Source organism: Idiotropiscis lumnitzeri, chromosome 6 (genome assembly GCF_059441095.1).
Source record: "Idiotropiscis lumnitzeri isolate Australia: NSW breed Sydney's pygmy pipehorse chromosome 6, RoL_Ilum_1.0, whole genome shotgun sequence".
Lineage (NCBI taxonomy): Eukaryota > Metazoa > Chordata > Actinopteri > Syngnathiformes > Syngnathidae > Idiotropiscis > Idiotropiscis lumnitzeri.
Genome location: NC_142396.1, coordinates 17,937,390 through 17,954,325, shown reverse-complemented (window position 1 = coordinate 17,954,325; position 16,936 = coordinate 17,937,390). Strand labels below are relative to the sequence as shown.

Genomic DNA, 16,936 nt, shown 5'->3' with positions numbered 1-16,936 from the left:
AGTTCAACCAAAATGATTAAACCCAAATATCAGTTTAGATTAATTGTGAAATTAACTGACAGCTTGAGTTTATTGTTAACAGGTGTAAATTTGAGAAAATCTCCGGAGCTGCATGAAGTCATTAAAATACTTGTTGAGAATTATTATCTAATAAGTGAATTATTTAAACACTTGATGAGAGCATCAATCATAATGCAAATTTACTAGTTGAGCTATTTCCTCTTGAAGGGTCTTCATTTTAGGGCCTTTCACGCTTCCACAATTAGAATTTCTGAATAATTTGTCTTGTTTCAAGTTAGCTGGTCTTAGCTCATAAAAGCACAGCCATGAACCTACTGTATTTTTATGTTACATGCTAAAATGCTAGCTACTCAAGTGAAGTTGCACAAAGGCTGTTCACACCTATTTGCATTTAATGCCTTGTGTTTTTGATACAAGAAATGCTAAGTTGGAGCTTAAATTAGTTTTAAAATGATTTGAGACGGTAAAATACAGTTTCTTGTTATGCACAATAAAATATGGTTGTTCAGTGTAAAGTGATATGTATTAAGTAAAAATCTATTTTTTTGGAATACATGATTATTAAATAGAATTTTCAAAATGATACTCAAATCCTGAAGTATTTCATACATTATATTTTTAGATTTTTATTGTTTAGTAAAACACTTGCTTCAAATCCCTGTGATTATCCGGCGAAAAAATGATCCTTACACATAGTCATTTGTTCCTCAAATGAAGTCATTGATTAACACAATTGGTCTTAAAAATATAATAAAAAATCATATTCTAAGTAAGGGCAAGTAAGTTATTACTGATTGATTTGAATTAATGAAGCACAATATGGAAACATATGAAATCGACCAGAGTTTTCCAATTGCTCTAACATAAACCGTTCATTTATTTATTTATTTTTCTCCATACCCCCCGGCTTTTTAAAGGACACTACTGAAAAAAAGTGGTATCTGTCACAATGTTCGTATGCTAGTAGCTGCTCATCCATAAGCACTTGGGCATTGAATGTGGAGGGTCAGTGTTTAAATCCTACCGCAGACAAAACAAATTGCATCTTGCGGGAGAGATGTTCATCGTGCAGCCTGACTACTCTCAAGGTGACCGGAATAAAAGTATCAAATCTTATATAGATATTGAATTGTATTGTCCACTTGACCAAGTACTTTTTAAGCAGACATGTTCTGGAACATCTCTATATTGTCCGTCCATTTTTAAGTGTGAAATTATACAGCCAAGTAAAACTTTCATTATATTCCTATTTCTGAAAATGTGTCCATGGGTGCGCTGTCCCGCACATCCGCCCCACTTTTACATAACAGCAGAACAGTCCCTATAATATCTCCCTGGTAATATGGCAAATAATGAAGCTCAGCTATGTATGGATATGGGCTCCCTCACTCGTTCACTCGCAAGGCCCTCTCAAATGGTCTGCTTCAGCAACACAAAAAAAAAACTGAATATGTAAACTGTGCTTTACAAAGAATCATGTCACAGAAATGTTATTAAGAACCCTGTGACTGTGAACAAATAAGGATTTTGTCCCTTTAAATGCTGCTGTCTTTTACCATAACCCCCATCCAAAAAAAAAAAAAAAAATTACCAATGTATAACAAATTGTTAAATTTTTTATATTCAATCATTAAGTGCTAGCAACAATGTTACGATTGACACTGTCTTCATAACACTGTACCATTGAAATTGTGAGTGAGTATAAATGGTCGTGGCGACTGAAACTAAAATGTAAAATAATCTAGAAAACAAGTTTAAAAACAAAACAGCCAAAAAGCTAATGAACCATATTTTTTGTGTTGTTTGCTTGTTAGTGAGCTGGTGAGCTAGATGGATGGGAATCTATCATTTAAATTGAGGGAGGTGTCCCTGGCAAAACAAACCAAAACAAAAGAAAGAAAATCTGTTCTTCCACATTTTCACATGCACCAAAATCAAATTAGGTGTGTCTCAACACCTTCTGCAGTTCCCCAAAAATCAATGGAAATTATTTTGTAATTTTTGAGAAACTTATCACAAAACATAAAAGGACAGCTAGCATGTGTCAAAGCAAAAGCTGTGGCATTTTTTTTTTGTTCTTGATAAAGAAAACTCACTCTTCTTTTGCAGTATGTGAATGAGCAGCGGATAACTGGTGGACAAAAAAAGACATTGTGCTTTTAACAAAGGTCTGACGGCAAAAGCCATTGTGTTCAATTTTATTCCTATTCTTTCATCTTGATCAGCCGGCACTCACCTGCTCATCAATTGATGTGCTACAAAAGCAAGCAGCCAACATCGCAGATTGGCCAGAAGGTTCAAAAGGTGGGGCCAGCCAATCACAGGGCACAGCTTTAAAGACTGGATCCAAGTTTATGTTAATAGAAATGCTCTAGTCAAACTTGGTTTCACGCATATAAACATGATCTGCAATGCACACGAGATGACAATCAATCTTTCCATCAGAGCCTGTTTAATACTTTTTTCTAAAAAAAGGTAGCAAAACCTATAGTGATGTATGGAGGATATTTGAAGCACAATAAAGAAGAGAAGAAAGATGCCACAAAGACAAGCACTAGGAGACATTAAAGCACAATCACAGATTTGTTTTCTTTACCATCACACAAATGTTGCTTTTGAGAGCAGAAGCATGTTTTGGAGAATATGCCTCAGTGTGCAGTATGTACGGCAACTTTGAAGTGCAGAGCTCATTGCTCCCGTCCAGAAAGAATCCAAATCCATATAATGTGATCTGTGCACATGCATGACACTTGTTGGGTATGTTCCGAAAATCCCATCTTTCACAGATGATGTTTTAGATTAGAACAGCACCACTGCTGTTTCGAGGGCGTCACACAAAATGCACTGCTTTAGTCTTTCATCTTGGTGTGGGGATAAGAAGTTACCAGAATGGGTTGTCCACCAGCTTTAGAGGTGCTGCTATACGAACAGCCATGGAAAGTGTTGCAGCGCATGCTAGTCTCTAGAAGAGGGGTCCCCAATCCTATTCCGGTGACCATCTCTCTCTGCTGAAACACACCTGATTCAAATGATCAGATTATCAAAAAGGTCTGCAGAAGCTCGATAGCAATCCTGATCATTTGAATTAAGTGTGTTGCAGCAGGGAGAGATGGAAAACATGCAGGATCTCGAGGAACAGGATTGAAGACCACCCCGCTCTACAAGCTCAACATCTGAGCAGAGCGATATAATCGGCTACAGAGTATATTTTGTGGAGCACATTTTATTTTAAAAAGTCTATATTTGGTCCCAGTAAAGACACTAAAGTAAAATAGTCAGTGTGGAATTGTGTGGACAATTTACTCTGAGAATTTTACACTGAATATTTTACTCTCCAATTCTATTGTTTGTTGGGACCAAATACAGTCTTCACATAGATTAAATTGTACTTTACAAAATGTACTGTGTATTAATACCCATATAAAAGGTTTTATGATAAGCAACTCAACAAGCCATTTTCTACCAGTGACATGTACTGTAATCTGATCCCTGTCAAATGCCAACGTTGAAAAGACAAATTGACAATCCACTGTACAAGGTGTATAATATTTTGAGAAATAAATCAATTATGTGTTGAATTTACATTTGGATATATTCACCGACTGTTTAATTGACTATGTGCACACTGTACATATTGATAACGGCTGCTGTGAAATAACATAATTGTAATAATTAGAATGAATTTTAAACATGGCACTTGAACAGCATATACTGTAAAATATTGTGTATAGAACATTTCAGTTCACGATATTTTAAATGCACAACAGATGCCAGGTCTAAATTTACATATAACATTTTGCACAGCATGCACATTGATTTTTGTAGGTCTGTCAGTTCTATTCGGGATTCATTTCATGCTGCTTTAAAGCGGCGTCTGCCAATAATTTCCTGAGGGAATGATACTTGTGATGAAGACATAAACATTTAATTACTGTGTTATTTTGTGAAAATAATAAATATGGAAATTTGGATAGCCCCAGAATACAACTCCATAACTTTTGCGGACCGGGTGATGGAAGCATATTGTGACAAGCGTGGGGGTTGGTTGAGGTTAAGGTTGGTATAGCACTTGTCACTCTCTGTGAGGAGTGGGCTTCATACGTGCTATTGTTACTCATTTTGATAATTTGAATATTAATTTTAGTGTAGTGCGACTTAGCATCTTGACATGGGGAAACCACAAGTTGTTTTGCTTTTTCATCTGTGTGTCCCGTTGCGGCCCGGTCCAAAGTGCCCCGCGGCCCAGTTCTGGTCCACGGCCCGGTGGTTGGAGACCATTGGCTGAGGGGACCAAGGTTTGCTAATGCAAGCCAATCATGAGTGCTGCCATGTGCATCTCTTCACTAACATATTGTATTTGGTGTTTACAATTTGGACTATTATTGTGATCCCCTTCGAACGCTGAAAAATAATTCACAGCACCTCTAAAGACACACACCTGAAGAAAAAACAGTTTTGTTAATCACAGGCAGAACTGACACATTAAAGGATGGAAGAAATAAATTGTTAATATTTCAAATTATTTTTCTGGCAAAATACCTCTATAGGCTAGACTGCTCAAATTATTTATTTATTTATTTATTTATTTATTTTAGCAACATTTAAGCTGAAAATCCACCATAGTTTTGCCACTGTTTAGAATGTGGTGTTCCAAAAAAAACAACAACAAAAAAAAAACATTAGTTTGAATACATTTTTTCTCCCTCTAATAAAGGCTAGCTATTTCTCATTTTATTCTTTTATATCGCGCCCCCAAATTGTCAAGTTTCTGACCAATGCAAACCATGCTGTTTCCCAGTACGGTAGATGTGCAGGTTGTCCAAATCATTTGACATGATTCTTTTTAAGCAATTGTCTTGCTACTTTGTCTAGCTCACTGAAATTAAACAGTTTAGATGTTATTATCTTGACTGCTGTAGTTACTGGAAATGGTAGAACTTTGCAAACTACACATTAAAGTTTGCCGACATGTAATTCTCTGCCTGAGTTCATCAATGCTAGCAAGCTCAACCGGAGAACAGAATAAAAAATAAAACATTAAATATGAAATCTTGATCTTTTACTATACATTTGGTCGCAATTTTTGGCTATTTCAGCAAGATTAGCCCAAATTGATTGGCCTGCGAACTGAAGTCCAACTTTAGGGACAATTGTATAGAATCACCCAGTTAAATGAAACATAGTATGCATGCTGCACGTATGACATAATACAGTGCAACATATCCAACCTTTCATGATTTGCGCTGATGTATTCTCCTAGGGCGACAACTTATCTGCATAGAAATTGTTTCCTAATTACTGTAACTCGGTGATTAAGGCCTCAATGTACTAATTCTGACAGTTTAATTAAAGTTAAAACCAGCGTACCTTCTTAAAGCCACTCTAGCATATCTCTCAAGTCCCCTATATAAAAACAAAAGTAGTGGAGATTTTTCATTTCGATAGCTTAGTCTCTGTATTCCTTCGCTCATCCTTTTGTCTTTAAGCTTCATATTGCTGTAGATTTGTTGCCCGTGACTCTCTCCATCTACAGCTGCTGCAATGCAAAACCAGGCTTTTCGAGACTTGAGTATAACAGCAATATCAAACGGCTTGTTTTTGACATTCATTTCCAAAACTACTTTGGACTGATACCATGCCATCTACATAACATTTGAAAAGTGTGTTTCTTGATCTTCTGGCGCTGTAGGTACATTTTATAAACTTGCCTCTGGCAAGGTAAATCAGCATGCTCACTACATGGCGAGGTCCAAGTGTCTTTCTTTAGATCGTCTTTTGTCACAGCTGTTTATTAACAGTTCACCTTTTGCAAAGAGTTATTCTCTTGCCTTGGAGGGTTTGTTTCGTGCTTAGACAGATTCCCGGACAGCTTTGATTTATTTTAGGTAAAAGCAAAAAAAAAGGAACTCTCCATTAAACACGCAACGCTAGACAAATAGATTCAGTTTGGCGCATCTGAACTGAGAACAAAAGTGTTTGTTTTCCAAGCGGACTCATCTCTTCTCCCCCATCTGACTGTAATGTGACAATATCTCTGATCCTCAGCCAGACAGAAGCAACTGTTCCCGACAGCCAGTTAGAATAACAAACATTTCAGCGGGCCTGCAGGCGCAAATTACACTTCCCGGAGCATGAAATACACTTGGCTTATGATCGGGCTGCAGTGCTGTCAGAAGCGCATATTGGTCCCATAATGTAAGGCTACTGTGCAGGATGCCAAGGAGGATCCCTGGGGTATCCCAGACCTGATGGTAAGAACCAATTAAAAAAAACAGTTCAAGTACACTCTCACTTCACAGTGACTTGAGCACTAAAAGTTGTAGTATGTTGTAACTGTTATCCAGGAAACTGCTGCGTCATCTCAGAAAATGATCAATAGCTGTTTCAGCTAATTTTCCTTGTTGCAAAATTAAACAAGGTATGTGTTACTGTTCTTCGCAATCTGGTCCTACAAGGTATAAGAGAAATGATTAATTCCAGCTTTTGACTGCATTTTGTACAGCAAGTATTTTTATTTTTTACACAATTTTCACTTTCATATCAGCAAAAAATCTTGTAATTATTATTATTATTTCTCTTTAACGCTCACAATATGACATTTTCAATTGATTTTGTTTTTTTTAAATTGATGCATTGGCAGCACAGTTACCTAGTGGTTAGCACTTTTGGCTGGCAATTCAGAAGTTCGAAGTTTGAATATCAGCCTGTTTTTTTTTTGTTTTTTTTGCACGTAGTCTGCCCCCCACACCCCCCCCCACCCAAAAAAAAAAAAAAAAACTGCCTATTGGGATCAATGAACGTTTTAAACACGCTGTCACTGAGAGGGACCTGAACCCCCCCTTTCTGCAATCAAGTCAGTTGGATGTACCACCGTTGACCTTTAAACCCCATAAATAATAAGAAAAAGAAAAATCATGTTTAAAGAGAATTTGTATTTACAGACAAAAGTAAAAGACAAGACAAAGATAACAAATTATTTCTAGCTTTAAACCAACACTTTTAGTCACAACAAATTGGTAGCACATCATTACATCCATTGAGTGCATGTATTTTTGAGAGAAATCAAATGTGTGGGACAGCTTTAAATTCCAGTGGGATCCGATGCGATCAATCCAGTACTTTCATGCGATGGCTCATAAATGGGTCTGACTTATCAAGCATGGAGTCCCGGGAGAACAGTGACAATGCGCAGGAACACTCATCTCCACCTCAACTGTATTAGATCCAGCGAGAAGGAAAAGTTGAATGAAGGTGGAGCCTATCATGCTTTTTGTACTTGATACTGAAACATGCATCTTAGAGTAAAGATGAGCTGTACACTCTACAGGCTGTGAAAATCCTTGGAGTTAGATGTTCATGTAAAAGCCTGTAACATAAAGCCAACAGCCCTGTTGTCTGCTGTTTTTGATGAACTTGAACCAGACATTCGATGCGGGTCATTGCTCTGTCCTTTTGACCAGTTTTAAGAGGCAAATAAACGTATAAAGACAGGTGATGTATGGCTGCTGTTTTTTTTTTTTTATCTCCAACTACACAGTGGCAGCTCACACCAGTGTCATTTTAAATCTGTAAGAAATAGGACTATTGAAATTCAGAAAGAAAGCATGCTTCTGGTGTGTTAGGAAAAGGCGGACGGTGAGAAAGGTTGGAGGCGAAAATGCACACAGTTCATACTCTATTTACACAAGTCCCATTGTATTGAGACAGTTCTGTTCAAAACAGCAACATCAGAGGAGACAGAAGCATGATGAGGTAGTACGCGGCTGCCAAACGACTGCCTCGCCCTCTTAGAGATTCTTGGTTGAGCTCTCCTTGGATGTGGGAGCCACGCGAGGACGCTGTGGTTAATGTGTGACTGTCGCGGTTGGAACACATGTCATAGAGGTTCCCTGAAAACTGCATCTTCTTGGATTCTTGGCGGAGAGACTCCCAGACGGTCGCTGCTTCCTCTGGACAGCCGGCCATCGCCACGTTGGCGCAGGCATGAAACTCATCCCATGACCTGAAGGAAGACATTTGACAGAATTACCATCATGCATCGAAAAGCATCTGTCATGGTTGGCATCGTTGTTGACTTTAGCATTTTTAGTTAGTTTTAGTATCATTTCATGCTACTGTATGTCCTTTTGTCCTGCGTCTCATGTCATGTTGTCAACTAATTTTCCACTCGCTCTCAGTGAAAGGATCTGGCACTCTTGCCTTGCTTACTTACTTACTTGGGTCCTCCTGTTTAACGACCGACATCACCGCAAAACAGTGACAATGAGATAATGGACAGCATCCCGAGAGAGAGTGAGGATTTTTTGTACAATGTATGTAGATGTAGCGAATCTCGGTGGCGGCTTTCGCTTTTCAAGTAAGTTGTCTGAAAAATGACTGCTGTCCTGACAACTGGCTTTTTAATTCCTACACCTTTTTCTTCCTCAGCTCGCTTTTCGGCGGAAAGTCGGTATCATATTTTCCATGAACAGTCCGAAAATGCCGCTCCACATTTCCCTTCTTTGGTATTGCGATGGTCGACTGGCAAATGAGGCAAATGCACTTCGAAAAAGTCATCGTGAGAAACAACTCCTCCTCCCATTCCGTATTAACGCACCCCACTCATGTTTATACTCCCCTTGAGTTCAAGAGAATAAAACAAGTACTTAAAATTGGAGGTAACCACCTCGTTAGCTTGTTAGTTGTGCTGCACTTAGCACTGTTGTTTGCGCATGCGTGGTGAGCTATGTGTCACAAAAAAAAAAATCAGGTGTCATCTGACTGGGTGCCCTGTATCAATCACATGACGGATAATGATAGGCTGACGTCTATTTTTTAATGTCATGCGCATACTACCTTTGCGATCGACCGGTCGATCGCGATCGACGTAATGAGCACCCCTGCAGTAAGATGTGCCCACAGCTCAAAACAGGTTTGGTGATTGACTCCCCTCGCGAAAAAAATGACGTCTCTCTAATCTCATCTCAAAATACAGACGCAATGCAGTATTGGAGCTGTAGTGGAACTCCCAATGAGGACGTGCACAAACGTTACTTTTCATGTAGAGTATCTCAAACATAGAACACATGTTTTAGATAATAGTCATTTCTTATATCTTTTCACAGGATAACACTGCAGAAATGACACATTACAATGTATAGAAGTCAGTGTTCGTCTTGGTTGTCAGTATGTGCCCTCAAAATAACTCGACACACGCCCATTAATGTCTAAAGAGCTGGCAACAGAAGTGAGTACAAGTGAAAATGAGGCACCATACTGAACTTTCAGTCACCTGGATGAGAGAGTGAGACCGATCACGTCACATTCAAAACACCCGAGGGCTTGTAACTTTAATGAGTGACATGCACTGGAGTCACAAAATGTCTAATTGGACATTTTTACTCACACGTGTATTCACTTTGGTCGCCAACATTTTAGGCATTGACTTTTGTGTGTTTAGTTATTTAGAAGGGACAGTACATTTGCAAAATTCTACAAGATCTACAGTACATTAATTACTGAACAATGTAGCAAACTGTCATTTCTTCTGTTGTCCCATCAAAAGATATAACATATTTAAAAAAATATGAGGGGGTGCACTTACTTTTGTGCGATAAAAGTAAGTGAAATTAAAGTACAATGGACTGTTTTTTTGCAGAACATGACCACTAAGAGAGTATTGATATTTTATTAACAATCAACAAGCTTGTTGGCTGCGAGTGAAATGCATATTTGACCACCTCTTTTGTTTTTTAACGTTGGCGTAGATTGTGATCAGTGTGATCCCACTCAACCTCATGATCAGGTGCATCACTTATCAATGCTGATTACACACAAAACGGGGTCCTCAACCCAATCAATGTGAGTGAGTGCAGTTAAAAATCCTGGCCTCACAGTGTTTTGTTGTCTTTTTTGAAATCATGATTACTGCAATGTTAGTGAAGGTTAGGGATCTAATGGAACTCCTTCGTCAACTTTAGAATCCCTAGTACAGGGAGCAGAACAGCCAATCCTGAAGTGACTCAAAAAACATATGGGAGTCGATTTGTTTGATGTTGTGATTTCATACTCAGAATGTGTGATGCATATATATTTGTTAAAGTTGGTTACCAAACCAAGTATCTGTAACAATCAATACCCACATATGAATCAAAGTTAGCTGAAATGAGGCCAAATTAGAACAGGCTGCATCAATACTCCGTAGGAGTTTATTGATAAATTCATCACAGAATGTTTATATCTCATGAAGAATCGCTGATAGTCAGCACAAGCTACACTCCAAGAAGTAATGTTCCAAAAGGGAGCAGAAGTTCTACCCCAGGCCATTTGTTACTGAAAAACGCATTTTTAAAAATTATTTTTAACTCTGGTCTTCAAGACAGACAACTGTATTAACCAGTCAGCCAAAAACTTAAACCCGACTGGCCGGTGCATCTCATCATCTATGGTCGATGACCACTTCCTCCGTCAGGAAGGAAGTCCACGCACTTAAGCATATTAGTTCCTTCACAACATTTGTAGGCACATCTCTGAGAGTCTATTTGTCACAAATAAAATAGAAACCAACCTGGCAATGTGGGCTTCCCTCACTAAGTTCACAACCAGCCAGTCAAAGCTACCCTTTGTTTGATCAGTTTCAAACCTGGTGTGGAAACACTCCTTTGCCACGGACGGAAAAGGTCAGCCCATTTAATACGAGATACACTGTAAGGGATTGAGTAAAGGTGAATTGGTCTGCTGAAGAGATATTTTTTGTGATCAATTCCAATCCATGATGTACAACCCACCATCTAAGAGTCCAGTGCAAATACATAAAACAGCAACACAATTCCATCCATCCATTATCCGCCGCTTATCCGGGGTCGGGTCGCGGGGGCAGCAGCTTCAGCAGGGAAGCCCAGACTTCCCGCTCCCCAGCCACATCTTCCAGCTCTGCCGGAGGATGCCCAGGCGTTCCCAAGCCAGCCGGGAGACATAGTCTCTCCAGCGTGCCCTGGGTCGTCCTCTGGGCCTCCTGCCGGTGGGACATGCCCGGAATACCTCCCCAGGGAGGCGTCCAGGAGGCATCCTAAACAGATGCCCGAGCCACCTCATCTGGCTCCTCTCTACGTGGAGGAGCAGCGGCTCGACACTGAGTCCCTCCCGGATGGCCGAGCTTCTCACCCTATCTCTTAGGGAGAGCCCAGACACCCTGCGGAGGAAACTCATTTCGGCCGCTTGTATCCGAGATCTTGTTCTTTCGGTCACGACCCACAACTCGTGACCATAGGTGAGGGTAGGAACGTAGATGGACCGGTAAATCGAGAGCTTCGCCTTTTGGCTCAGCTCCCTCTTCACCACGACAGACCGATACAGCGTCCGCATCACAGCGGAGGCTGCACCGATCCGCCTGTCGATCTCTCGCTCCATCCTCCCCTCACTCGTAAACAAGACCCCAAGATACTTAAACTCCTCCACTTGGGGCAGGATCTCCTCCCCGACCTGGAGAGGGCACTCCACCCTTTTCCGACTGAGAACCATGGTCTCAGATTTGGAGGTGCTGATCTTCATCCCAACCGCTTCACACTCGGCTGCGAACCGCTCCAGTGAGAGTTGGAGATCACGGCCTGAGGAATCCAACAGTACCACATCATCTGCGAAAAGCAGAGATGAAATACTGAGGTCACCAAACCGGATCCCCTCATCGCCCCGACTGCGCCTAGAAATTCTGTCCATAAAAATTATGAACAGAATCTGTGACAAAGGGCAGCCTTGGCGGAGTCCAACCCTCACTGGAAATGAATCCGACTTACTGCCGGCAATGCGGACCAAACTCTGACATCGGTGGTACAGGGACCCAACTGCCCGTATCAAGGGGCTCAGTACCCCGTACTCCCGAAGCACGCTCCACAGAACTCCCCGTGGGACACGGTCGAACGCCTTCTCCAAATCCACAAAACACATGTAGACTGGTTGGGCGAACTCCCATGCACAACAACACAACACAGCAACACAATTCCTTTTTATTTTTCCCTGTGTGTGGATGGAAAACGGGGGACATTGTAGAGGTTTGTTGGCCAGTTGACCACGGCAAAGGCTATTTAGCGTGTTGGAACAGGGAAAAGGCTTCCCTGTGTGAGTTCAGTGCTGGTATCGCGATGGAAGATCACAAACATCAAAGAATCAAGGTAATTTGAATCTACAATCTTATTTCAGCAAGTGTGACTCAGAACCTTTCTGGACAACTCTGTCTTTTTCACCACAAATTTTACTTTGTTTTACCAACTGATATTAGTTTGTGGAAGGAGGAGATGAATGTACCTGCGCAAAGTTGGCCTCCACCCAACGCAAAAATTGGGGCAAATAGTCTGTTACATTCATGCTTCCTTTGTGCTCTTTTGTGTCGTTAAAAATTTCATTTGCGATGGACAAAAATGGTGAGAGAGGGAAGTCTGGGCTTCCCTTCTGAAGCTTCTGACCTCCCTGACCCGCCCTGGATACGCAGCAGATAATGGATGGATGTTTTCTCAATGTCAGCAATTATGGACGAACACACTATACAATATTCCATCATTTTGCCTGATCTGTATAATACAATGTCATATATAACGATTAGAAGACAAGGTTTTTAGTGAAACCCTTACTCAAAGGTTCCTATACGTGTTCTAGACGAAACACTTGAAATATAAAATGGTTCTCAGTGGCACTCGCGGTGTGTGTTCTAAATCAAAACTTTATAGAGTGAAAGGGTTCTTTGTCCAAACCCTGATACAGCTTCTGTGTGGAACCTTTACCAATCCTGTGCATAACCCTTTATGTTGGTTTCTAGATAGAACCATCTGGAAGGGTTTCAAGTGAAACCGTTTATAAAGGGCTCTAACAGGGACAATAAAGTTGTCCTCTGAGGACAAGCCGAAGAACCTTATATGGTTGGAGCCAGCATCTTTACTTCTAAGAGTGTACCAGGCTGAATGGGCTATACTTCACATTCTCACTACACTGTTTTAGAACAGGACTTGCCTGCTCGTATGCACTTGTGGCATGCAAAACAAATTGCTTGACTGACACAAGCAAAGTGGTTATAGAATTTAATTTGCGCTGATGTGTTGCTTTGCAATCAACACTCTGACTGTGGCGATAGATTAACTCCAAGGTCCCACAGTGTACAATCTCATGAAAAGCAACAATTTGGACGTGTATTATGGTTTAAAAAAAAAATAAAAAGAACAGAGTGGAAAATCTATCAAAGCAAACTATTGTCATCTTATTTCAGTTTTAGTTTTTATTCAAATGACCTTCAAGCGATATCTTGAGAGCTCAGCCTGTCTGACTACAAATGGCTGTTAATGCGTCCTGTGTTAGCTATCTTTTCCCAGTTGGATGACTGGCCGATGATGATGATGATGAGAGAGAGAGAGAGAGAGAGTGAGAGAGAGAGAGAGAGAGAGATGGAGATTGAGCGATGGAGATAGGGAGTAGTTGCTCAGGAAAACTGAAGCAGATGGTTCTGATGTAAACAAAAAAAATGACACAAAACACTCAAAACCTAAAGACATTTAAATACATTCCATGGAGATTAGCTCCAATAAAAATCTAATTTTAAGATCATTAACATGACAGAGTGGTGTTGTTCATTTGGTACAACACAAATAAAGAACAAATTAAGAAGTCAACAGCATAATTAAGCATTTACTTTACTGACTGGTGTCAACTAAGGTGGAGTAGATCGTGAGTGTTAAATAAAAGCTGGTACATAAACAGTCAGACATTCTTTGCACACCAAATCACACATGGGAGCAAAACAACAGTTCTACTTTTAAGTCCTAAGAACTTTTTAATTTACACTCCAAACTACAGTCACTTGCAAAATAACTCATTCTTTTTTCATAATTGTTGATCTTTGACACATTTTGTCCGATTACAAAAACAAACAAATGTATTTTATCTTGATTTCATGCCCTTATCCAACACAAAGTGGTGCATAACAGTCAAGTGAATAAATGACACATGGTTGTGCAAACATTTTTAACCCCTTTAATTGTTATACCTTCAAAAAAATCCACTGCAACCAATTGTTTTCAGAAGTCACATATTACCGTTTTGAAAGGCATTGAACTACACTTCATCATTTGGCGTAATGGTGCAACAATTTATGAAGAATTTTATCATGTTTAAAAAAAAATGTTGCTTCGGTTCTCAAACTAAGCTTCAATTCGCGAAGTTAGAGCATAAACTTATAAATAAACTGTTTTCTGTTCTGTTAGTCTTCAGTATGCCAAATAAGTGAAAATTACAAGCGATTCTGTAATTATGTACTATAAATCCAATCATATTACTGTTGCAAAACGAAGATGACAATGCCTTCCATGAGAATGCTGTTTGTGCTTGGTTTGGAGAAGGCCTCAATTGTAGAGAAATTAGAAAAAAAAAAAAAATTTTTAGTGAGAAAAATACAACACTATGCAAAAATGTTACTTATCATGTGAATTTTTTTGTTATTTCTGTGTGTTTTCATCCATCCATTATCCAAGCCGCTTTTCCTTACAAGGGTCGCGGGTGCTTGAGCCTAGCCCAGATGCCCTCAGTTTGTAGGTGAGGCACAACCTGGAGCGTGTTTGGGAATTTGGTAAATGGCAGATTGTGCCATGCTGGGTGTTGTGGTGGACCAAGGGTCATGTGCCAACCTTTGATTGGTCCACATACATTCACTATCATAGCAACAGAGGAAGTCGAAAACCCTGATGGATTACGTAAATTGTATGTATGGGAGCATTTTAGTTCAAAGTAGTTCAAAAGCTGTTCCTTGGCTTACTTTTATGTTTTACATCTTTTCAATATTGTGGACTTATACTACTTGCTCCATGTTTAAAGTGTGCCTTAAATTTCACTTTGAGGTCATCTTTATAATGAAAAAGATAAATAAAAAGGAAGTGAAATAAAACTGTCCATTTATTTTTGAAAAAACTTTTGATCATTAAATAATTTTAAGAAAACATTCAGCTCAAAATGTTTTTTCATATAGTGTACTACATTTAAAATAGAAATGTTTCTTGTAAAATGTAAATAGTGTTGTTAAATCCTAAATGGCCATATTAGACATTTGGAGTTGATTTATTTATTTATCCATTTATTTTAATGGACAAAACCGTTTTATAAGATACATGAAGACAAAGTTCCAATTATCTTGTTTTTTGTTTTTTCTTTGCATCACTGCTTCTTACTGTTACCAAATTGTCGGGGTGAGGCAACTACGTGCGCCAGAACGCTCAGAGAGGCGCAACACGGCCCCAAACTGGATTAGACTTGCGCCGGCACGAAAGGTTGTGCCCGTTTTTACACCAAGCACCAGCCTCGGGAATCAAATTATGTTAAAAAGTCAAAATCATCATAACATGGAGAGATTTAATAGAATTAGATTAAAATGGCCATGAACAAGTAATTTCAAATTTATCTTTGTAAAGTAAAATTGTTTCAGAACAGCTTTTGTCTTGAATATTATTTGGATTGTGCAGGTGCGCCGAAGGCAGTGTTCAGCCTGTAATAATAAAAAGTGATATTTGGAAAGGTTCCACCTCTGATATGGCATATTAGGGGACTTGCTTCTTGTTATATGCGCACCCAAGCGCAATGCACGGGTTACTTCGAACTAACAGACGCACACACGCACACACATTTGGAATATGTCCATGACTTAAGCATCACAGCTGTTTGCAACTGGTTAAGGGAGGACCGTTGCCTCCTTGTTATAGGAGGAGTAGCAGATGGAGGTGTTGAGATAAAAGGTGTTGAATTTTGCATTTTTTCCATCCATGAGTGTGTGCGTGCATGTGTGTGTGTGTATGTATATGTAGTCCTGCAATATGCGTGTGTCAGTTGACTTGAAGTCACAGGTGGTGCGCAAACAGCGGAATCACTGTGAGGACATTTAATAGACAAGCAGATGCTTCCAACAAGACTAAATCCCCAAGAGAGTTCTGCTCTACTGCTGCTAACATCCTACTCCTGTCACTCTAAGTCTTCCAAACCTCTGTTCTGAGATTTCTTCTTAAAGTTACTTTCCTCAGCATGTAGGTATACTGTAATCAGAAGGATATTGTGGTGCTTAAATCCACACCGCCTTTTTAAATACTAAGTGCCAAAGTTGTATCAGTGTGTATACTAATGTACTGTTTCGGATCGAGAATGGGGTCTAGTATGCTACTGATATATATCACAAACGCCTTGTTGTCCCTACTAGCTGTAGGTCACTTATCATGCACCTAGCACACACACTTCCATGGTCAGGACACCTCGGTCGCAATAAAACATATTTGCGTATCAGTTCACGTTTTTACTGGCCATCCATGTACACAGACATACAACATTATTGCGCCACATGCCAAAAAACCTGCTCTATCCGCAGGTGTGATCGAGCATTTTTGCAGCCGCTCCCTATAATCTCAACTCCATTCCGCAGGATTGCTATGGACATTGTGGGTCCTTTGACAAAAAGCAGTGGTGGACATGAATACATCCTCGTAGTGTGTGACTACGCCACACGTTTCCCAGAGGCATTTCCATTGCGCACAATCACGTGCCTTGGTGCAACTCTTTTCCAGAGTTGGCATACCAGATGAGATTCTAACAGACCAGGGAATCAATTTCACTTCAAGGTTAATGCAACTGTTCAACAAACAACTGGGCATCTCCGCCATCAAAACCACTCCATACCACCCACAGACTGATGGACTAGTGGAAAGGTTCAATCAGACCTTAAAGAAGATGCTCCAGAAATTTGTGGATGATACTGGAAAAGACTGGGACCGGTGGCTACCATTTTTGCTGTTTCCCTATCGCGAAGTTCCTCAGGCGTCAACAGGTTTCTCTCCCTTTGAACTCTTGTATGGTTGGGAGGTTCAGGGGCCATTGGACTTGCTCCGAAAGGCCTGGGAGGCACCTTCCACCACGTCAAGTGATC

General features: G+C 40.0%; 1 protein-coding gene across 1 annotated transcript in view; it reads right to left on the bottom strand.

The window, feature by feature from the left end:
- Nucleotides 1-6,933: 6,933 nt before the first annotated feature.
- nrn1la (neuritin 1-like a) overlaps nucleotides 6,934-16,936 on the bottom strand; it is a 72,572-nt gene continuing 62,569 nt past the window's right edge. Inside the window, exon 3 of the mRNA XM_088299090.1 lies at nucleotides 6,934-8,023. Within this exon, the coding sequence (XP_088155216.1) occupies nucleotides 7,735-8,023 (289 nt within the window). The 3' untranslated portion in view covers nucleotides 6,934-7,734. The remainder of the gene's footprint in view (nucleotides 8,024-16,936) is intronic.